Source organism: Ailuropoda melanoleuca, chromosome 7, assembly GCF_002007445.2.
Source record: "Ailuropoda melanoleuca isolate Jingjing chromosome 7, ASM200744v2, whole genome shotgun sequence".
NCBI lineage: Eukaryota > Metazoa > Chordata > Mammalia > Carnivora > Ursidae > Ailuropoda > Ailuropoda melanoleuca.
Window position 1 is genome coordinate 72568315 of NC_048224.1, and position 23059 is coordinate 72591373.

The following is a 23059-nucleotide window of genomic DNA, read 5'->3' on the forward strand; positions in this document are numbered from 1 at the left end:
GAAAACTTATTACTTCATATAATATGTATTCATGTATTACTCATGAAAATATGAGTATGAATGCGTTGCACATGGCTGTTAAGAAAGTGCAGATGTTTTAGTACCTTCTGACCTTTTAAGACATTGCTACTGGTAGCAACTATCTCACTGAGTCATCTCTCAGAGCCAATATTATGCCTTACCTGAGCCTGAGGAAGATAATGATCTGGCCCAGAATGGCATTTCTTCTTATAAGCGCATGTGTTTTTATCAGTAACAAGCTCAGTGGCATGGGGTTTTTAAAAATCATTTTCAAACTCGCCAGTCTTTTTGAATCAAGAGTCATCATCCCGCAATTCGGAGCAGACCGTGTGTTTTGTGATTCACAGTTGGAATTCCTGTTGTTTTCATTCAGTCTTGGTGAATTGACACATGTGGCATCTCCGTCCCTCCAGGAGACATAGGAGCCCCTTGTTTACCTCAGTTTACTTTAGCTGCAGCCGCTCCAGAGGATGGCTGCCTTTCCCTTTGAGGTGCACCAGGATTCCCCGAACAGCATGAGTATGACCATCTCAAACATACCCTCTAAGTAGGGTGAAAATCTCTCCGGTTGTCTTTAATTAGGCGATGCTTAAATGAGTTTCCTGTGGTACACCAACAAACAGTGACAGAAACGTAATTTTGCGCTCATAGGTTTGGCCTAAAGTCTTGTGCCTTTTAAATTACTTTCTCGCGCTAATCACCGTGCTAACTTCTCTCAAAAACTGATGGTTTAACTTGACTACAATAATTGGGTTTTTCTTTTAATCATGAACACGTTATCTCTTACAGAGAATGAACATTGGTTTACGGGCATTCTTAGTCATAGCCGACAGCTTGCAGCAGAAAGATGGTGAGCCTCCCATGCCAGTGACGGGAGCTGTTCTCCCTTCAGGAAACACACTGAGAGTGAAGAAAACATATTTGAGTAAAACGCTAACGGAAGAAGAAGCCAAAATGATAGGTGGGTCTCAAAGATGTGTTGGAGCTGGGCCTTGTTAAGCCCTTATACTGACCAGTGGATACTTACCCTCAGTGAGATACACTGTTAAAAAAATTTTATAGAAGTAACTGAGGAGACATTCCAACATTAATTGTTTTGATTGATTCATGCTGTGCTTTGTTTTACTGCCCTTTAAACTTTCTGGAACTTCCTGGTAAACATTTTGCCATTTAAATGTTAGACTTTTATCTATGGTTTTTTCAAATTCCTAATATTGATTATCTACATTTTACAGTAAATTTCTAAGCCATCTGTGTCCTTTGGTAGATAATCCTGTTTATAAAGCAACCATATAAATATTCATTTGTTAGTTCGTTCATTTTTATAGTTCCTTTTTTTTTTCAGTAAAATTAGTTTAATCTGTGTTTTAAACATTCCAAATCCCACACGTGCCAGGTCATATTGTGGGTTTAGCCTACATGAGGTTATTTTCTTTTTAGTTTAGCTAGCTTAATCCAAAGAAATGATTTCTTTCTTGTTGAATACCAGAATTTAGAAGCCTACCACAACCTTTGTTAAAATAATTTTTATGTCAAGGACCTTAGGGAAATCTGAGGAGACTTTTCGCTTTAAAATATTTGTCTTTAATTAGGTGATGCTTAAATGAGTTCAGAAAGATTTAATGCATGAGAAATAATCATTAATAACTATTTCATTAAAATACAAATTTTAAATACAAAGCAATTTGCTTTTCATTTGTATTATATACATAAATATGTAAAATGCACACATGTAACATGAAACACATAGGCTACGTGTGTTTGTCTTCCATAGAAGAACATTGCCACTGTATTAATGAGAGCACTAAAAATACTATAGCTAAAATACATTTTCCTTCATTTTAAAATTCATGATGTAAAGTCATTTTTATTTTACTAAAAAAATCCACACATATGTTTCAGAGAATAATAAAGTTATTACAATCCTAACCCCAAATGAGAATTTTTATTTTCATAATCAGTAACAATGGTGAATTTTCTTATACTAACCAAAAACATAAAAATTCACAAGTAAAATTTCTACGTCCTTTTTATTTTAACTCTTCTAGAAAATATTTCCCTCTGAAGAATTAGAATTTCTATTTATTAAATTCACGTGATTATTTGGATGCTATGCTAAGAGTTCAGCAGAAAAGGGATTGAATTAGGATCTGCTTAATGAAGTCATTGACTCATAGATGGTCTTCAGTAAAAGCATGTCATAGAGAATGAACAAACTAGGATTTCATTCCTTGATGGGTTTAGTCGAAGATGTAACTGTAATGCACGTTTTCCAGGAATGTCATTATATTACTCTCAAGTACGAAAAGCCGTGGACAACATTTTAAGGCACCTCGATAAAGAAGTAGGAAGGTGTATGATGCTAACGAACGTTCAGATGCTAAACAAAGAACCCGAAGACATGATCACGTGAGTACAGTGAGGACTGAGTCGTTAATTAGCCAGACTGTACCAGCAGAGATCTTTCTCATTTGTTCTTCCCAGTTATTCTGTATTTGTTCTCCTTTTCCTAGCATCAGAGTTCTAAGAAGTGCTAAGGATAGTAAAAATGTACTTTGACAGTATTTGACTAACTGGACAAATAAAGTCAAACCTGAGATTGATCTATTTCGGTTATGTCTCAAGTATCATTAGGCCAGTAAGTTAGAAAATGGTGCCCAAGACTCTTTCACTGGCCCACATTTTTCAGAAGTGATATTTTGCTCCCGAGCTCTATCACAACCTATGTGCTGTAGTGTTTTCATCCGTTTACAGACATTCCATCTTTATTAATTTCAAATTCACTTGGGTCTAGTGACCGTTCCTGAACTGTGAGAGTTAAGTGTGCCTAATAATCTCTGCGCAACCGTGTCATAGCAATACTGAATCTTTAAAGAAAAAAAAATTTGTTGTTTTGAATGTAGAAGTCAAATGTTCTTAGCCAAAATCGAAGATGCAGCTTTGTAATTAGAGCTCTGCTGAAGAAATTCATACAACTTGAATTTGCTCCTTTTGATTCATGATGGCAGGAACTAGGATTAGGTTATAACTTTACATTTTAAGAGAGTTCGGACCTTGTTGTTTCACTGTGAATTAAATTACATTTGGCACCTGCAGCATAATTTCCCAAAAATATTATCGGGAAAGTTTCCTTTGTTCCTCAGCAGTTCCAAATACCACAGTTAGTCAGAAGGTTGTTACCCATACAGGGGAATTCATAATGTGGGTGTGTATTTTTATTACAATGGCAGCATGTGAAAAATGAAGTATGACAAAACAAAACAATACATGATAAGACAAAGTAAAACATACAGAATATTTTAAATGCACATTTAGCAATATATAAAATTAAAAGGAAAACCCCCTTGTCAGAGCTCCACTTGATATCTGCGACTATTCCTTGACTCAGTGTGATTCCTTCCAGAACTTTCCCTTTGTCAACACAAATATATGTATATATGATGCATTTGTTGTACAAAAATGGAATTATACAATGCATATTATCCTGCACCTTGCCATTCATTTGATTTAAATGATCACATTTAAATAATCACAAAAATTGAAGTTGACAAAGATGAATGACATTGGATGTATTGTCTCCAGCTCCAGTTCTTACCTCACAAATTGACAGATTGTCAATCAATCTTTAACCTCATTAGTACATACTTTTTGAATATATTAAAGCAATTTTCAATTGATAATGTAGAAGATATAAGAAATGCTTTTAAAACTAATGCATTATAGTTGTTTCCCCTGAAATTAGTAAAGAAAGGCTTTTAAAGGAAAACTATATTTATAATCAAGAGATCATAAGATAAGGTCGAGACCAAAACAATGTATACAAAACCATAAAAAGGTACAGGTTTAAATGTAACTGTAAACATTTTGTTTGTATTTTAACCAATACCTTAAACTTTTTCCAAGATGATTCTTTCCTTTTCCCTATTCACCTTAAGACCCCCAAATAGGGCTAGGAATCCTTGCCACATCTTAAGACAGATCCCTGAGTGGCAAGTAACTCATTGCTACATTTCCCAAAGACAAAAAGAACCATTAAAGAAGCATAAGCATTTGGGAGAAGACAGTCGAGGTCCCCACCATGCTAATGGAAACCATCATTGGAGTTGATAGTCAATCCGTCACTTTCCCACATGCTGCTTAGGGTATAAACTTGAACATTAACATTCCATGGTTGCACCATTTCCATTCTTCATCCCCTTTGTGGTACATGCTAGCAAATAATAACAGTATCTGTTCATAAAAATTATGTTATTGGGGGTTCACTTCCTATAAAAGCCCAGAGAGGGAATCCTGGGTGACTCAGTTAAGTGTCCGACTCTTGATTTCCATTCAGGTCATGATCTCAGGGTTATGAGCTCGAGCCTTGCCTCAGACTGCACTCAGCGGGGAGTCTGCTTGATTTTTCTCTTTCCCTCTGTCCCCTCCCCTTCCAAGCTAGCTTTCTAAAATAAATAAATAAATCTTTAAAGCTCAGAGAGCCAGGACTACAGTAGTAAAAGGAAATCATGCACCCATTAGAGTTTCTGATCTAGGCTCGTTTTATCAGTTTGGAAGCCTGGCGGAATTGGCCTTACAAATTCAGGTCAACAAGGTCATCTGTTTTCCAACAGATATGAAAATAATCCCAGCTGTTTGAAACATCTGGTGAGCAAGCTAGGAGAACTATTTAAACGACTCACCATGTTGCAAATGAACGATTAGGAGCCATCCCTAGGCTCTAACTCAGTACAGCTATTTGAGGATGTCACCTGAAGAGTTCTCTTTCCCTCAGCTGATTAAAAACCACTGTGCAATGGCTCCTTCTCCAGTCCTCATGCATTCCATGCAGAAATGGAAATATGGAAAAGGAGAGAAAATCATCCTATAACTTTCTGCAAAAATAGAGTATTTGAGAAGTCAACATATATGTTTTATTTTTCACATCAACAGTTTTGTATTCATTCCTAATAAAGTTAAACAAAGCCATGCTGAAAAGCAAAATTTCTGTCTGGTTATAGAGAGGGCGGATTCTGCTTGCTGCATATCTATTCTGACCACAGTTACTATTCCAAGAAAGAATTACTTTATTCTACTTTGCATTTTCATCATTGTCTTTGTGTCCTACCATAACATTAATTTTGTGATGGTTTTAAATGTGTTCTCAGGAAACTGAATTTTCAGAATTTGAATATGTTGTTATATTTTATCACTTAGGTTCTATGAAGGATTTTATGGGTAGTGTAGTTTTTTCATAAGTTATTGATAAAATATGTGCTTAAGAATCAGCTCCCTATTTAAACAACTAAAAATCGAAATAATTTATCATCAAATGTAGTGTTCCTTCAGATTTTACAGCAGAATGTAGGAGACATTAATTATCTTTAAGCATTCATATTCTCAAGACAATAAAAAGAGGGAAAGAATCTCTACAGAGATCAGGTTGATCAGAGCAATTTTAAAACTCAGAATTGGGTGCACAACTATATATGTTTCAGGATTTTACTTGACATTACGAAAGACTTATTTTTGGAAGCACTTAATTTTTAAATGACAGTCGGGACTCCAGAGGAGAAGCATAACTCACTAGGGAGAGAAGCTTCCAGATGTCATGCTTGTTGGAGGCACCATTCCTTGTATACACTAAAATCCTATTTTTAAATGCTGAATGTAGGAATGACTGAACCATATTTGTTACATGCTGATGTATTTAGGCATGGTAGTGAATTCAGTGTTTTAAGTGCAGTCTGCAGGGACCAAACCTCATGGAACCCAACTGAATGGCAAATTGTATGGTAGAATAATGTTGACATTGGCATTTCTCTTTTTGGATATATACCTCTAAGATTCAAATCTTTGTACATTCTCTTAGAACTGGCCAAGCTATAAAGGTCATAAACATTTGAGAATAATGTGCAGTAAACACCATGCAGTGATCCAGAAGGCATGGATTCTCGTCTTTTTACACCTATTTGATTGATTTTTTAAAAACTTTTTAGAGTCTTTGACCTATGTTTGTTTTCAAATTCTAGGGGTGAGAGAAAGCCAAAAATAGATCTTTTCAGGACCTGTGTTGCTGCTATCCCCCGACTGCTTCCTGATGGGATGTCAAAACTTGAACTTATCGACTTGCTGGCTAGGTAAGTGAGAACCGTGGGTGTATTTGATTAAATTGATTGTCATCCTTTTTGTCATGATTCCTAAAAAAAAAAAAGAATGATTATTAAAACTTGACAAATATTTACTAAATGAGGCATTATTCTAGGTACAATGTATAGGCAAGGGAGAGTAAAAAATTGGGTTTTTTCCCCCCATGTTGAAGGGGCTTATTAAAATCCAATGTAGAAGCAAATACATAAGCACATAGTTAACTAACAATCCAAGGCCTGATTGTGCAAACTAATGGCACAAAAGCGTGATACGTGAGGGTAGAGGGATTACTGGGGACTGAAGAAGTCAGCAGATCAGTCCTGGAAGAAGGAGTTTGAGATGGACTCAGAAAGGAAATGTGTGACACGAGCAAAGGCACGGAGGTGGGGCCAGGAAATGAGGAGATGAATCTGTGTGAAGAGTCCATTCAGGTTCTGATTCCCAGTCGGACGCCCACAGACCCCCAGGGGGCCAAGAAGGTGGGTAACGGGGATCCTTAGCTAATTTTAGTGCTTCAGAAAGCTGCCAAAACTCGTATATGTACCACCCTCCCAACATTGTCCATGAGAATGCGCCATCCAACTAGAACCTCAAGTTAATTTGTTTTAAGGGAAATTATGTCGTTATAGTGAAATAAGTGTCATTTTTCTTGTGTGGATATGAAGTTGCAGTTGACAGTTATGTGTGTCTTTAATAAAAAAATCAGAAGTGACATTACTTAAAAGCAATTTAGAATATGAAATCCTTAGAAACATGGGGCGCATGAAGGGAATGGAAGGAGGAAGAACTAAATCATCCTTAATTTGAAAAAAAAAAGGGGGAAGGAGGGAGGGAAGGAAGGAAAGAAGGAAGGGAGGGAGAAAAGGAGAGAGAAAGGGAGAAAGGGAGAAAGAAAAGGAAATTTAGAAAGCCAATGATAAAAAAAAAACCTAGAAATAAGACTGGAGAGGTGGATTTTCAGCTAATCTTTACTATTAGCTGAGGCATTTGGATCGATGGCGTTTTAAGTGAGAGAATAATGTGATAAAAAATATTTTAGACTGGTAATCTGATAATGGTGGAATAGAGATATAATGCAGGCTGAATGAAAGATGCATTACGCATGACCTCATTTATCCACATCACTAGCCCTCGGAGAGCACCCTTCCCATCAATATCCAAATGAAAGAACCCAAGCCCTGGTCCCATGTGACCGCAGACCACCAGTGGCCACCCCACAGCTTCCGAGTATCTCCACGGAGCACCATGCCCCTGGTTATTGTGGTCATCATGCCCTCTGCGCTGGACGGCCAGTTTGGATTCCTGTTAATCACTCCCTGCTGTCAGTTGATATCATTTGTGGCCTCCTGTCCTCCAAGCATAGACACAGCTGCACCTTTCCTTCTGCCATTCACTACTGGCACAGGACGGTGCTGGCTTGTGGGGTTGACTGACGAGCCATTGGTTTGAAAACCACTGTTTCAGGCCCTGGTGCTCTCTGACCAAAGCCATCCACTCTTCTAGCAGGTTGTGGTCACTACCACCTATAACCTCTTATCTGTCATCAGCAACCTCCATTCCGTGCTTCCTTCTTTCTTCCATTCCATGTTACGGACATATTTTAAGAAGATTATGAAGTTAAAAAAAGATTTACAGCCTAGGCTTTTGCTGTGGGCTAACAACCAGATTGCGAGCAAAGAATGCATTCATTGGAAGTAGGGAAGCAGCGGAAAAGAGGGAAACATAAGCCTGGATGACAAAGGGGCTTCCGTGGGGCACCTGGGTGGCTCAGTTGTTAAGCGTCTCCCTTCAGCTCAGGGCGTGATCCCAGTGTTCTGGGATCAAGCCCCGCGTCGGGCTCCCTGCTCGGCTGGGAGCCTGCTTCTTCCTCTCCCACTCCCCCTGCTTGTGTTCCCTCTCTCACTGGCTGTCTCTCTCTCGTCAAATAAATAAATAAAATCTTTTTTAAAAAAGGGGGGGGTGCTTCCGGCTCTGGGTGAGATCTAAAGGGTGGATTCCCAAAGAATAAGAAACCTGGTGATTTGGGAGTGGGGGAAGCTGAGGAAAAAGAGGCTAAGATACTACCATATCGAGTCTCCCAAGACACTGGCAAAACCAGAGAGTAAGGAAATGCTGAGAGGCAGGGGTCGGGTGCCGAGATCACCCAGAAATGTAAGAGCGGCCCGTCCCTGTGCCAGGATAGCAGTGGACGGGCCGGTGAGTAGGAGTCCAGTGTGCACAGAGAAGGGGTTACTGAGTGAAGGGGCTGGAGGTGGCAGTGAGAAATTAGGGGACAGAAGACCATTCCTCATGGCCTGTGAGTCACCAGAGAATGGGAGAGCACCATCTGAGAGATTTGGAGGAAATACCAAAAAATGGGAATGAAATGGAATTATTTGGAAATCCTGAATTTGCATCCCTGCTTTTGCCATTTTACTAACCATGTGATCTAGACAGATCATTTAAGCCCTCAGACCTTTTTCCTTGATAAAATTGGAAAAATACTGGGGCACCTGGGTGGCTCAGCCGGTTAAGCGTCTGCCTTTGGCTCAGGTCATGATCTCAGGGTCTCAGGGATCGGGCTCCCACTCAGCAGGGAGTCAGCTTCTCCCTCTCCCTCTGCTCCTCCCCTTACTCCTGCTTGAGAGAGAGAGAGAGAGAGAGAGAGCTCACTCTCTCTCTCAAATAAATAAAACCTTTTTAAAAATTGGAAAAATACCGCCTATTTCATAAGACTGTGGAGAAGGCTATGTGTCATAGACGTGCGCTTTGGTTAATCCAAGGGAAAATGTGTCAGCTGGAAAAAAGCAGTTATCAGTGAAATTGAAGCAGAAGGAAAGTTCACAGATGTCAGTGAAGTTCTAATTGGGGATGATTATGGGCACTAGGCCTTTGAAATACTAAGTTTTAAAATGTCACGCAGCCTTCAGGTACACTCTCTGACACTATCTGGCTGTGACTCTGTGTGGGAGACTCTTACCTCTGGATCATTCTGGTCACCGAATCCAGTGATGCCTGGACCTGCGGACCATGGTGCCAGGCGTGCCAGAAGGGAATTCTGTTAGACGTGGTCGGAATGTCAGGGCTATTTATGGTGCATCGTGTTCGTTAGTACGTACATTCTTACAAAGCTCAAAGCAATGGGCGCTGTTTTTATGAGAGGAAAGAGCAAATAAACATTCTTGAGAGTTCAAGGCTCAGAAATCAAGAAAATGACTGTACTTATATGGGAAGCCTGGGAAGAGGCCTTTTCCATAAACTTTAAAAGAAGCCGGAGGCTGTTCTCCTCAAGGGAAAGATAATGGAGAGCTCGACCTACACACTGGGTCCTGTTAACCTGTGAGAAAAGGAGCCCCTTTTCAGATCTCCTTGAGAGGGTCAGAGGACAAAATGAAGAAATTCAGCAGCAATAATGTAGGTTTCCAGTCTGGAGTCACTTGATTCCCCCATAGTCCACTCATATTTGGACTGAGTTGACTCTTGAGACAGTATACAGTCTAGTCAGAGAGGTATGAAACCTTTTAGTTCAGATGTTTTGTGGTTACTTCCATGGCACATTTCTACTGGAGAAAAACTTATTCTTTTTTTTTTTTTTAAGATTTTATTAATTTGAGAGAGACAGAAAGAGAGCTATCCCAAGCAGGGGGGAGGAGCAGAGGGAGAGGGAGAAGGAGACTCCTGCTGAGCAGGGAGCCTGATTCGGGGCTTGATCCCAGGACCCTGGCATCATAACCTGAGCTGAAGGCAGACGCTCAACTGACTGAGCCACCCAGGTGCCCCTTGGTTTTCTTTAGAACTGGCAAAGTCAGACCAACATTCATGCTAGCTCTCTGTCCACCACCCCCCAGCTCAGTTCCCTGAGTAAGGAGTTTCAAGGATATGTCCCACGTGACTGTCCCCAAGGCCCCTTCCCAGCATTTCAGGTAATGGCTAAATAACCTCAGACTTCTCTTAGTATGTTTAGCTCGACAGTGTTGTATGGAATGAACCAGCAAACCCCTTTCTCCAACCTACTACATTTCTGATTTTATGTGCATTGATCGGCCCACTGCTAATGGCCTCCTCCTCTATTTAGGCTCCACAGGCCCTCCTGACATCACGATAAGATCCCTGGGGAGGATTTCCTTCCTGCTCTCACAGAGCCTGCCCTTCCCTGTCATCTCAGTGCTCCCGAGATTCTCCACATAGGAGGGGAGCTTACTTGTGCCCTTGGCCGTAGGCATCGTTTTTCTCTTACCGTCCTCCCAGATGTTTCCTGCTCTGTCCCTTGACCACAGAAGGACCTTTCCCTCGACAGTGTACAGGCTCCCGTCCTCTGTCACTTCCCGCAGCATCACGTATGCACGAAGGGCTTGCTGTTCAGCGTCTGCCCTCCCCTGTCAGCAATTTGTCATGAGGTTGTGAGAATCAAATAATGCATATAAATCACTTCACATCGTGCCTAGAACACAGTAAGCTCTCAGCAAATGTTAGTTATTATTTTTAGGCATCTTTACATTTGAATAACAGATTATGCCATGATGTACAATGCGTTCTCATGCACATTATGTTAAGAAAGCTGGGCACACATTTATTCCTATTTTCAGAGAAGGAGATTTGAACTTCAGAAGAGTAAAGTCGGTTGCCCAAATGTACAGAATTTTCCTGCAGCCAAATGACAGTGACAAATGTATTGGTTTGATGCAAAATGACAGATAAACACTTTTTATGCAGCGTTTCCTTATAATTTGTGACAATTTATGAGGTAATGCATACACAATTCCGCAATCTTCTGTGGCACCTGAAGAATATTTGTCCTTTACCGTTTACCATTCGCTTTTCAGTAGATGTCTGTACGGTGGAAGGTGGCTGGTTGTTCTGAGTAGCTAACTGAGAACTATAGTCTCAGTTGCATATATTGCTTCAATAAACCACTTAATCTTATTTCTTTATTTTAATTGATATGCAGTTCAGAGCACTGTAAACTTAGATGGAAGTTCATTTTTTAATACCTGCAGAGAAGACATTCCAACCACTTCTGGTGAACTATTTCACAGGCTAACCAACCACCTGTCAGCAGATCCCTCCTTTTGGAAACCATTGTCTCCTGGGCTTCCTTTTTTTTTTTTAATAATTTTTTATTATGTGATGTTAGTCACCATACAGTATATCCTTAGTTTCTGATGTAGTGTTCCTGGGCTTCCCTTTAAAGCCATTTCTCCCTCTGCTGCCCTTGGTGATATTACAGGGCAACAAGTTCCCTACCTCTTCCTAATAACCGTTTGTTTATCCTGCCAGAGTTGAGAAGGGGCTGTTTCTCCTAATGGATCTTTTTCTTCTGGATTTTGTTTGTGAGTTGAAATCACTCCCTTCTGACTCGTGCACCTGTACACAACAAAATTTTTCAAAAGTACTAAGCTGATCCCGTATGAATCTGAAGCTCTCACCTTTATGAAAGTGTTTTCCACTGAAAGTCATCTACAGAAGCTTACTCTCTAAAACATTCAGGACCATAGATAGGTATAAATATAATAAATAGAAATAACCTAAGATGGGAAGAGGACTTCAAGTGTTTTTTATGAACTAGTGGTTTTGTTTGTTTGTTTGTTTGTTTATAAACTAGTGTTTTTAAACCATAGGCTGCAAAATGATTCAAGGGTGCTTATAGAGTAATGTTTCCTCCCAAATGGGTGGGCTTCAGGCCCTTTACTCCAGCTTCAACTCAGATTTTGTGTTATACTTTAAATTTTGGGGGAAAAATAGAGCTGCTGATTAAAACACAAAGAAAGTTTGTCAATTCCTGCCATAGACAGTCCTTAACTGGAAGCCCAAGGTAAAGGACTCTACATTTTCCTTTAGTGACTGTGATCCCCACAAGAACTCCAGACTTAGTGGGCTAAGTCTAACCTGAGGAATCAGCTTAGATCTACCCTCTCATCACTTGCTTTTGGAACAGGAAGTGTGTTTTCCCTGACTTGGTATATATCTGCTCATGAATGAGCTTTTTGCTGGTTTATAGTATCAGATTTGGACCCATTAGTGTGCTTCATGCTTTATGTTTTAGAGAATAAGAAAGGTGTTTGCTTTTCAAGTTTTAAAATCATGTTTATTCAAAAATATAGGACTGTACCAGCTTTGTTTTATGCCACAAACCGGAATAAGGGTTAGAAGTCCTGGGCTGGGATCCTGGACTTTGAGGAAGTTCCTTTGCCAGTCTGGGTCCCAGTGTTTTCTTCACTTCATTGAGGATGCTATCTGCCCTGTTTGTGGGGGCCCCCAATGATTCAGTCATTTTCTTCTCTGACATTGAACGCCTCCAGGCTGCTGAGTGCTGGAAACTCTATCTCCTCAGTGTCTTTGATCTGTCTCTCCCCTTCTCACTACTTCTCCGCCTTGGGCCAACCCCCCCCCCAACTTGTTTAAGTCACTGTGATGACCTCCTAGCTGGTCTCTGCCCCGACTCTGGTTGCTTGCTTCTCCAACGCATCCTCCATATTCCTGCCTAATTATTTTTTGTTTCAGATGTGAATCTAATCATGTTATTTCCCTTGTATCTTTCAAGATACAGCTCATTTGTTTCTAATAACAATAGCTACCAGTTACCGAGTGTTTGCTACATACTCAGTGTGGTGCTGCACACTGTACCTGGGTCATCTTCATGAACCACTCAACAAATTTATGAAATGCAAGTACAGTTATTATCCCCATTTTCCAAATGAGGCTCTGAGGCTTAGAGAGATTGACTACCACAAGGTCACATAGCTAGTAAGTGACAGAGGCAAGACACTGAGCTGGACATTCTGATTCCAGAGCACACACCCTTAACCCCTCCCTGCTGTATTGCCTCCCTGGGTGGCCCGCAGATCCTTCCCTGAACTGTTCCTGCTTCCTCCCCAGCACCACCTCACCCCTCGCTCCTGCAAGCACCCCACCCAATAGCCACAGCCCTACTGAATTCCATATCCAAAGGGTTGTGTGTCTGAATCTCAGGAGGTCTCAAACATATTTGTTTCTTAAATAAATGAATAAAAGAATCTATAAAACATGATGTTAACTGATGGTTCATACCAATGTCAAGATTTAACTTTATTATGGTATTCTAGGTTATAGCACCAATACCCTGGTATTCTGCAGTTGACTGGGGATTTCTCAACCTTGGCACTATCGACATTTTGGTCTAGATAATTCTTTGTTGTAGAGAGTTGTCCTGTGCATTTTAGGATGTTTGGCCATATCAGTAGCTTCCACCAACTGGAGAGATGCTGGCAGTGCTCTCTGAGTTGTGGCAATCAATAACGTCTCTAGACATTACCAAATATCCCTCAGTGCGGCAAAACCAGTTGCGGACCATTGATCTAACCCTTAATTGCTCATTTTCAGTTTCTCTGGTACTTAGTTTTCTTATCCTTTAAGTGATAGGGTTTGATACTAATTTATTCTGTAGTCGTCATTGTATTAAAAAGTATTCAGATACAGCTGAATGCCAGATACTATTTTAGATTCCATCCTGAAATGGAAAAAGGACATTAGTGAAAAACTGGTGAAATCTGAATAAAATCTGTAGTTTAGTTAAGAGCATTGCACCTAGGTTAATTCTTCAGCTCTGGAAAGGTACCCTGGTTCTATAAGGTGTCAATGTGAGGGGAGCTGAATGAAGAATAGACTAGAGGGTGACCCATTTTTGAGACATGAATAAAAGCAGAGAGCTATATTTGTTCCATCACAAATCTAGAAGAAATGTAAATAAACCAAAGGCTTTTATTGTCTTTTATTCGTTTCACAGGCTCTCTATTCATATGGATGATGAGCTGCGACATATTGCACAAAATTCTCTTCAGGGTTTACTTGTTGACTTCTCAGACTGGAGAGAAGATGTACTATTTGGCTTTACCAACTTCCTACTGCGGGAAGTCAGTGACATGCATCACACACTCCTTGACTCATCCCTGAAGTTACTGCTTCAGCTGCTCACCCAGTGGAAACTGGTCATACAAACTCAAGGAAAAGTCTATGAACAAGCCAACAAGATCAGAAATTCAGAGGTGATTTTCACACTCTTCCCACCAATTTGTGTTCCCTAATATAGTATATGTGTAAATAAGTTGCAGCTTGGACAACCTTTGGAGATCTTACTTCCAGCTACCTAGGAACTTTCTCCCTTGGGGTGGCCCTTAATTTTTCCATCTTGTGTAAATTGTGACCAAGAAACTCAGGGTTGATATACCATTGGGTTAGAGCTGTTATCATTCACACAGCCATTCGGGGAGCAGAAATTGCTTTTTTCAGAGAATTATGATTATAAATCTCTAAGAGCAAATGACTGTAAGCGTGGATATAGAGCCAGGTATGGGTATGCATATCAAGCTGGATATGGATATGCATATATAAAAGTTAGCCGCCCACCAGTTTTTTTTAATCCCAGCCTACAATGCATTAGTTGCATTGTCCAATATTCACAGAGAAGAAACTGCAGTCTTATGGTTTCTTTATTCCTTCCCACCTCAATCCTAAATGCTAAAAAGGGATGAGAACACTTTGAAGAGCAGGTTATGGAGAATTGTTGTCAGAGGAGAGCAAGGAAAGTGGTGAACTTGACATTGGCAATGAGCAGATGGAGATGGGGCCTGGCGAGGGAAGAACACAGCTGAGAGTCTGAGGAATGTGGAAGCTCAGGGGAGTACAGCAGCCCTGAGGGAACAGCCGGGTCCCCAAACCTAGGTCATTCCTGTTTCCTCGCGTTGTACACAGGCCAAAGGATGACAAGTAGAAAAACAAGGGTAATGTGTGCTTGTCAGAGGAAAACTGAAAAGGATGTGGAATCTGCCCTGTTGTCTAGCTTGCTTTTGCTTTAGACCCACTTGGTTATGGCTTGGGAACTTTCAGAACCCATCTCATAAACGTGCCCACAGCTAGATTAGAATCAAACACAAGAAACAAGGAAGCACGTGTGATTAGAAAGTAAATGTTTGAAAATCCAGTTGAATGGTCTCCACAAGTCTAGAGGGAATCTGAGTCGAAACAAATGAGGCCACTTTGACTGAATTTATGGTGTCATCTCCAATGATGTATGGATGGAAGCAGTTTTGTTCTTATTAATATTAATAGCCTTTGAAAGTTCTCTCTTATCAGAGGTAACAGATGGTTGATGGTATTCCAAAGTAACAATGGATCTACAGAAAAAAAGGGATCTATGATCTGTCATGAATAATAATGAATTTGCAGTCGTGGCTGGTTATAAGCCATTGCAATTTATTTTAATATTACGAGGTCTCATGTGCCAAAAGATGCACATATGAGTAGTTTCTTCTTCAATTGTCATTTTTCTGAATATGGAATGTGTTCTTATTGCCCAACAGCTGATTGTTAATGGCTCCAGCCACAGAATTCAGTCGGAGCGGGGCCCTCACTGCAGCGTGCTACACGCTGTGGAAGGCTTTGCTTTGGTTTTGCTCTGCAGTTTCCAGGTGGCCACACGCAAACTGTCCGTTTTAATACTCAAGGAAATTCGAGCTTTATTTGCTGCCCTGGGTCAGCCTGAGGTACGGATTCTCCTTCTGGATTTTCTAATTCATTTTTTTCTTTTGAGGTTTAGATTAAAACCTGTAAATAATGCATTACTGTTTTGTGTACCTCCATGCCGCACATGATGTCAAAAAATAATTTTTGATTCACCATGGGTTTTTGATGATGAAAGAGGACTCTTGCTCTCCAAGAGATATGTCATATATTCTGAGAGCAAGAGCAATAGAAAAGAGCATTCCTGATTCTCTAAGAGGTGGTCCTTGGTTAAGAAATGAAGAGTTTTAAGATTAAGTTGTAGATCATTTTCCTTCATGATGTTCAGCATACGTCAAATTAAGAAGACGTTATTGTTATTACATTTATATGAGAGAATGAACTTGAGAAAATAACAAGTTCCATTTTAAATGATCAGGGTATCAAACAGTCTGGCTAACTGAAATTTGTTTAATTTCAGTAATCTTAATATTACAAGAAAATATGTCCCCTTGAGATAGGAGAAGAAAGCCAATTGCTAAGCATGATCGGCCAGCTAACGTCCGCGTTTGGTCAAGGGCTGTGCGCCCCTGTTCAGATGTTGACGCTCACCGCCCGCCAGCACAGGTGGCCAAACCATAAGTCGCATAAGTTGATGAAAGAAGGACGAGCTTGTTATGTCACATACTTCTTCCCAAAAAAAAATGCTACTTTCCGTTTTCCTGTTTTAAATCCCGGAACTTGGTTTTCTGTTCCACAAAATGGTCATTGTCCTTACCCAGTATTTTCAAACTCATCACAATCCTTTCTGTTCACTTTTCTTCAGATGGCTTGGTGATGTATTTTAGGACATCTGTGGTATCTGGTAAACCTCCATTAAGTCTCTAACTCCGTTCGTGGTGATAATCATTACCACGGACATGTCTGGCAACAGGGAGGACGTGATGCAGCCAGAATTGAGAGTCAGATACATATGCCTCTAAAGCCCATGTTCTTTTTAAAGTATAGTTGACTACAATTGTTACATTAGTTTCAAGTATAAAACCCATGTTCTTAATTTCTATTCCAAGACTGTATTAAGAACATTTCTCCTATGTTGCTCCCTTCCACCAGCCACAACTTTGTTTTTGTATAATTTTTTTTTATTTAGGTATCATTGACCTACAAGATTATATTAGTTTCAGGTATACAACATAATGAATCTATATTTGTTTACCCAGTGTAATGATCCCCACCATGAGTCTAGTCAACACCCATCACCATATAGAGTTACAGAATTGTTTTCTTGTGATGAGAACTTTTAAAATCTCTCTTAGCACCTTTCACATATGCAATACAGTATTATCACCTATAGTCGCCATGTTGTACATTACATCCCTGTGACTTATTTATTTTGTGGCTGGAAGTTTGTGCCTTTTGACTCCCTTCATGCATTTCACCCACCCCACAACCATGAATCTGTTCTCTGTATCGATGAGCTTGTGTGGGTTTTCTTTTTTTCCCAGCTACAATTTTTTTGAAACCTTTCTCATTCACACAGGAATAATGGTATTCCGAAGCTTTCCTGTAAGGCTTCTAAAGTAAATGATTTTATAATTCTGAGCTTCTGTATGATAAAGGATGGCAAACATACATATCCATATACGGACATGGACACACACACACACACACATATATGCACTATTTGTGTAGAAGACTTCTCCATGAGATACCCTCTCCTGTACTCTGCAGTTTGCTTCTTTTACCAAACAGCTGTACCCAACATAGATACCACAGAGTGTGTGGTCAGTCTCCAGTGCACTTTGTTTGGAACTAAAATTGATTCGCAGTCAACAATTTATCAGTTATTTTAGCAGATGCTGGTAGCATTGTAGTGGTCCGGCAAGGCATATTCTTACGGGGTTTCCATCCCTTAAATCTCATGACAACATGAACACTCTGCTGGATGATGTATGGCACAGGTATTTAGATGCTCGCATACATGTGCAACTTTTTGAAGTTCAAGTCCATGTCTTTTTAGAACAACATGAAGTTGGAGCTCTAACCATCTTCCACTGAAACTTGAAAAACTAAACTCAGAATCACAGGGAATTTTATCTACTACCTTTCACCATCTTGGCACTCACTTTTCTATGAGAAAACTCTTATCACTATCTTGCAAGCTGTTGCAGTGGGGTGGGTGGGAAGGATTCTTCTTCCCATGGAGACTAATTGCCCACCCTTTGTACAGGACGATGACAGGCCTATGATTGATGTCATGGATCAGCTAAGCTCATCCATTCTTGAAAGTTTCATTCATGTAGCAGTTTCAGATTCGGTAAGTGCACATTTGATCCTGATTCCTAATTGTTCTCACGTGTAAGCTCCGGACCTGTATGAAAAAGAGAGACAAAGAAAAATGATGTGGGAGAATTCTGGGGTTTCATGTCAGATAATAAACTGGCATATCAGTACTTGCGAAAACAAGACAAGGTTTTCAGATACTGGCTTAGGAAACATTCAGAGAAAGTTCAAACAAAATTTGAGCCTTGGGAATATAGATATTTTGCAAACTGCAATTTCAAGAAGAATTGCTTAGGATTCTTTAAGAAAACTAATTCTTTTTCATGCTTAACACAGTTATGTAACTTACGTGTGGTGCTTTACAGTTTACGTTGTGCTTTCATTATTTATTACCTTTTTGACCCTCCTAGGTACTGAAACCCAAAAATATTAAGGGGCAGTTCCATAGTCACATAGAGAAGTGTTAGGGCCTGCACCTGACCCTAGTTGGACTCCAAATCTAGGACACCTTTATCCGCCATTCACATACATTCTTCCTTTTTAAAGAGCTTATTGGCGGGAGGGGGGTGGGGGAAGGGGAATGGGATAGACCGGTGATGGGTAGTAAGGAGGGCACGTATTGCATGGTGCACTGGGTGTTATACGCAACTAATGAATCATCGAACTTTACATCAGAAACCGGGGATGTACTCTATGGTGACTGACATAATATAATAAAAAATCATTTAAAAAAATAATAATAAAATAAAATAAAGAGCTTATTGGCCACATTCAATGTCCTAAACAAATAGAAGGGAAATTGAAACTCATATTAATTATCTGAGTTTTTAAAAAATCAGCCTAGTGCAGTAAGGGGACCTGGATTAATTTCAGCTCAGTAGCTAGAAAGAGGCAGTGCAGACTGGGGACCAGTCACAGCATCCACATTGCTGATGCCCCTTGTGTATTCTTGTCAGATAACTATAAATGAATACAGACCTGTCTGACAAATAGCTATAAATGAATACAAAGTCTTTTCATGGTCTTTCTCCAACTGCACAGATCCCTTTAGTGGCCCTGTTCTTGCTTATGGTTGTAGTAGTAGTGATCAATACTCAAACTATTAAGCCCGGCAGTGCAGACTTCCACAATGATCCTGCATAGCCCTACTTCTTTCGGAAGTTCTGTGTAGTTTAACATGGAATGGAAGAGTCGAGTTTAATTGTTTTCTATCCATATCTTACTTGTCTGCAGATGATATCCGTGTGATTTTGTTCTGTTTATTGGAATCAAAATCGTGAGCCAGGGATTACTAGATGAGCAATACTGCACTTAGGAAGATACACAGAAAGGGAGAAGTGGAATGTGCCTGCTTTGTGCCTTATCTCACGTAATTCACCTAAAGATTAGATGAGATTAGCGTTATAATTCCCAAGTCATAAATTGATATCTCCCAGACAGACTCTGGGATGGTCGTACTCTTCCCAGGTCACAAGCTTTGGGTGGAGCCTGTTGGACTCTTCTCTCTGGCTCTGAAACTCAGGCTGTGCCCCCCATATAGCCCATTAACCACTGAGATCACTAGTGATGCGCCCATACCCACGGGAACCTGTAAACCCAACAGATAATATGGATCATCTAAGCTGCCCGATGATCATAAAGGTAATTGTCTCTCCTGGCTCAGCTGCTGGATTATTTGAAACTTGGTCTTCCCCAAACTCTGATATTCTGGACTTAAAAGAGAACGACACATAGAAACTTATATGAGATATAGCTCAAAAAAATTTTAGAATGTATTGTTGTTTTGGCTTGATAACATGGGACAAGAATAAGTAGGTCTCTTACCTCAAAAATCATCCGTGAAATGCCCTTCATGAAAGGGATTGCGTTTTGCCATCTCCCTAAGTCAAAGGGCAGGTATTTTAGTCCAAGTAAAGTTAAAATATGGCTTTAAAAAGCCCAGGATACTAATTACAGGGATAAAAAGACATTAATGAACCTCAGAAATGAATAGCTTTTAAGATTTTTAAATGGCAAATCCAGGATCGAGTTTAACTTAACTAAAGCCGTATATTTTTCAACAAATATTTAATGAGCAGCTTCGGGGTACCAAGGCACAGTGCTGTGTGACATTAAAACTGTATGAAATAGGACCTGTGTCCCTAAAGTCTGCACTTCAGCTGCTCACAGACAAGCATAGGACTCAGCAGTGGCTACAAACGGACGTCCTATGTGGTAGGTGTGGGAGGGGCGTTTCAGATTCAAAGCTTGGCCCTTTGCAGAGGTGGTCAGGAAGAGCAGTGTGGACAAAGGGGCTTTTAGGCTGAGCCCTGATGAGGACATGTAATTTACAGTTGAGCATTGATTCATTGCCTACTTCTTGCACCTGCAGGCAACGTTACCACTGACCCACACCGTGGATCTGCAGTGGTTGGTGGAGTGGAACGCAGTCCTGGTCAATAGCCATTATGACGTGAAGAGCCCTTCCCATGTCTGGATATTCGCTCAGTCTGTCAAAGACCCCTGGGTCCTCTGCCTCTTCAGCTTCCTGCGGCAGGAGAACCTGCCCAAACACTGCCCCACAGCCCTCAGCTACGCTTGGCCATACGCCTTCACTCGGCTCCAGTCCATCATGCCCCTAGTAGACCCAAAGTAAGAGAACTCTATGTCTTCCTCAGTGTCTATCATTTGCCCTCTTACATTTTCCTTTTATCTAACAGATTGGCAGATTATAATCCTCTCTAGGGTCTTTACTTCATATAGAATTCTGAACTTGGAGTAAAAACAGGTCAAAAGTTCTTGTCTAGAGCCGGTGTTTTTTTTTCCTTAATAATCCATATGATTGTCTGAGTATAGAATGTCAGACCCCTACTGGTGAAAGCAGTCTTTAAGTTCTATTCAACTTCCCATCTAGTAGAGACATTCACCGTCCAGATAGTTCTTACCAGCATAGACAATCCTTGACAGGTTTTCAGCTCTATTTGAGCCCTTCCTAGGATCTTTATTTAATAAGTGATATTAAAAGTCCAGAACTTACTTTCACTCCTGTTTTCAAATCCATATTTCTAGTAGCCCAATTAATGCCAAGAAAACAAGCACTGCCGGCAGCGGAGACAATTATGTTACCTTGTGGAGAAATTACCTTATTCTTTGTTTTGGAGTTGCAAAACCCAGTATAATGAGCCCAGGACACTTAAGAGCCTCCACTCCGGAAATAATGGCGACCACACCTGATGGTACCGTGAGCTACGATAACAAGGTGACGTGACATGCTTCAGAAGAATTATTCTGTAAGGTTTTTTTTTAGCTTGTTTGTCTAGAGTTCACAGTGCACACTGCACTGTGCCTGCCATCTGGAGTATATACGATCAGATTTTCATCCTACACATTTCTAAATTCCATTGAGTGTTGATGTGCATAATTTATTATTCCTCCCTGACAAGTGGAGAACTGAAGATAAAGAGAAGTTAAGAAACTTGCTTAAGACTGTAGAGTGACTTATATTTATTAGTGCCCCGAGGTTTGGTTCCTGCCCCACATTTCTCTCGCTCCTTGCCAAGTATTTGCCCTTAAACCATGCCTTGATTAAATGATCTTGTTAAGAATGGTTTTGTAGACTTAATTGGTTTTTTTTTTAAAGAAGACTGTTATAATAAAAAAAAATATTCTTTAGAATTTGTGTCCCAGGTGAAAAAAATGCATTCATTGTGCTGTTTTGAAATTTGTCTGTGTTTTTTTTTTCCTTTCTGAAATGATGGCAGTGCTTTGGGATGTGGTTTAGTACTTTGAAACTGTTATAATGGAATCATCATTTGATTAAAGGAAGCATCAATTATCATGTTACCTCTTTTTCACTTTTAATCAACTTGTTTCAGGCCATAGGCACCCCATCGGTGGGAGTTCTGTTAAAGCAGTTGGTGCCTTTGATGAGACTAGAGGGCATTGAGATCACAGAGTCCTTAGTTTTAGGATTTGGAAGAACAAATTCCCTTGTTTTCAGGTACAGTAATCTCAATGAGTTCTTCTAAATTCGTTCCTGCTGCTGCTCTCGTAGTTCCTGTTTGTGACCTGAGTTTGAGTTTGCGTGTTGGCATGTGCCCGGGGAGTTTATAGGCTTTGCGCCTTTTCCTTTGTGTCCGTGTTGCTTGACGTGCATGGAGCAAGCATTCCTCACAACTGCCCTTGCTTTTCCCCTGTGGTCCTTGCAGCTTTGATTTGACGTCTCAGATTTTATCTCGTGTGCAAGCTTCTTTTAGAGAACTGTAAGTGAAGATAATTCAGTGTCCCTCACCAGTGAGCCAGCCTGTTCATTGGCTTTGCTGTCAGAACAATGAGGTCTGCTCATCGGCCATTTATGCAACAGGCTCTCAAAGGTTAAGCGTCCATAGAACTCTTTCAGGAGTATTCTGTTACACTGGCCCACCTCTTTAGAAGGGGTTTTAGCTGCCTTAATAGAACCATCATTCACTTTCTGGATTCCTGACTCATTTCACACCTTTAATCAAATAACCATTCCATCTGAGGCAGTGTCAAAGCCTTTGAAAGAGCCATCATACAGTGTTAGTTCGGGCTGCCTCTGCTGACTTCAGCTAAGCAATGAACACCTATAAGCACAATTAAAATCCTGACTTTTTTAGGTAGATAGGAAAGGGAAAGCTCCAAGCATCTGCAAGAAACCGTATTTGAAAAAGAAAGATTAATGAGACATTTTAGAGGCCATTAAAAAAAAAAAAACAACTGTTATTCACATATACAGTCAGATTTTATTCTTAAAAAAAGTCATTGTGAGTTCTGATACTTGAGTGCCAGCTAACCAGTGTTTTACTCCTTACTAGTTAAGTAGTAGTTAAGACAAAGAATCCTGTAGAAATACTACAGGAAAATAAGAAAAACAATTCCTAGAATTACCTAACATTCTTTCCCAAGGTCATGTGGTCATGTACATCTCACCCCCTCAATATTCTTAGGGGCGTAAGATTATATAATTTATTAGCCATGTGGGTCTGGAAAACATAATGTCTCTGGGCCTCAGGTCCCTCACCTGTAAAATTGTTATAATAAATAAAAATAAAGTATATCTAATAAAAAAAGAAAAATTGTTATAATTATAGAACCTATCTTACAGATTGACTGAGAGGACTGAATGTGAGAATGTAGGTAGTAAATATTCAGTAAATGGTTGCTATTGGAGGAGATC

The 23059-nt window shown here is 40.1% G+C and overlaps 1 protein-coding gene across 1 annotated transcript in view; it reads left to right on the plus strand.

Moving 5' to 3' along the window:
• FRY (FRY microtubule binding protein) overlaps positions 1 to 23059 on the plus strand; it is a 258709-nt gene that overhangs the window by 126785 nt on the left and 108865 nt on the right. The window contains exons 15-23 of the mRNA XM_034663782.1: positions 811 to 982; positions 2298 to 2430; positions 6030 to 6137; positions 13889 to 14147; positions 15462 to 15644; positions 17831 to 17917; positions 20255 to 20514; positions 20932 to 21121; positions 21738 to 21862. Coding sequence (XP_034519673.1) covers positions 811 to 982; positions 2298 to 2430; positions 6030 to 6137; positions 13889 to 14147; positions 15462 to 15644; positions 17831 to 17917; positions 20255 to 20514; positions 20932 to 21121; positions 21738 to 21862 — 1517 coding nt within the window. The remainder of the gene's footprint in view (positions 1 to 810; positions 983 to 2297; positions 2431 to 6029; positions 6138 to 13888; positions 14148 to 15461; positions 15645 to 17830; positions 17918 to 20254; positions 20515 to 20931; positions 21122 to 21737; positions 21863 to 23059) is intronic.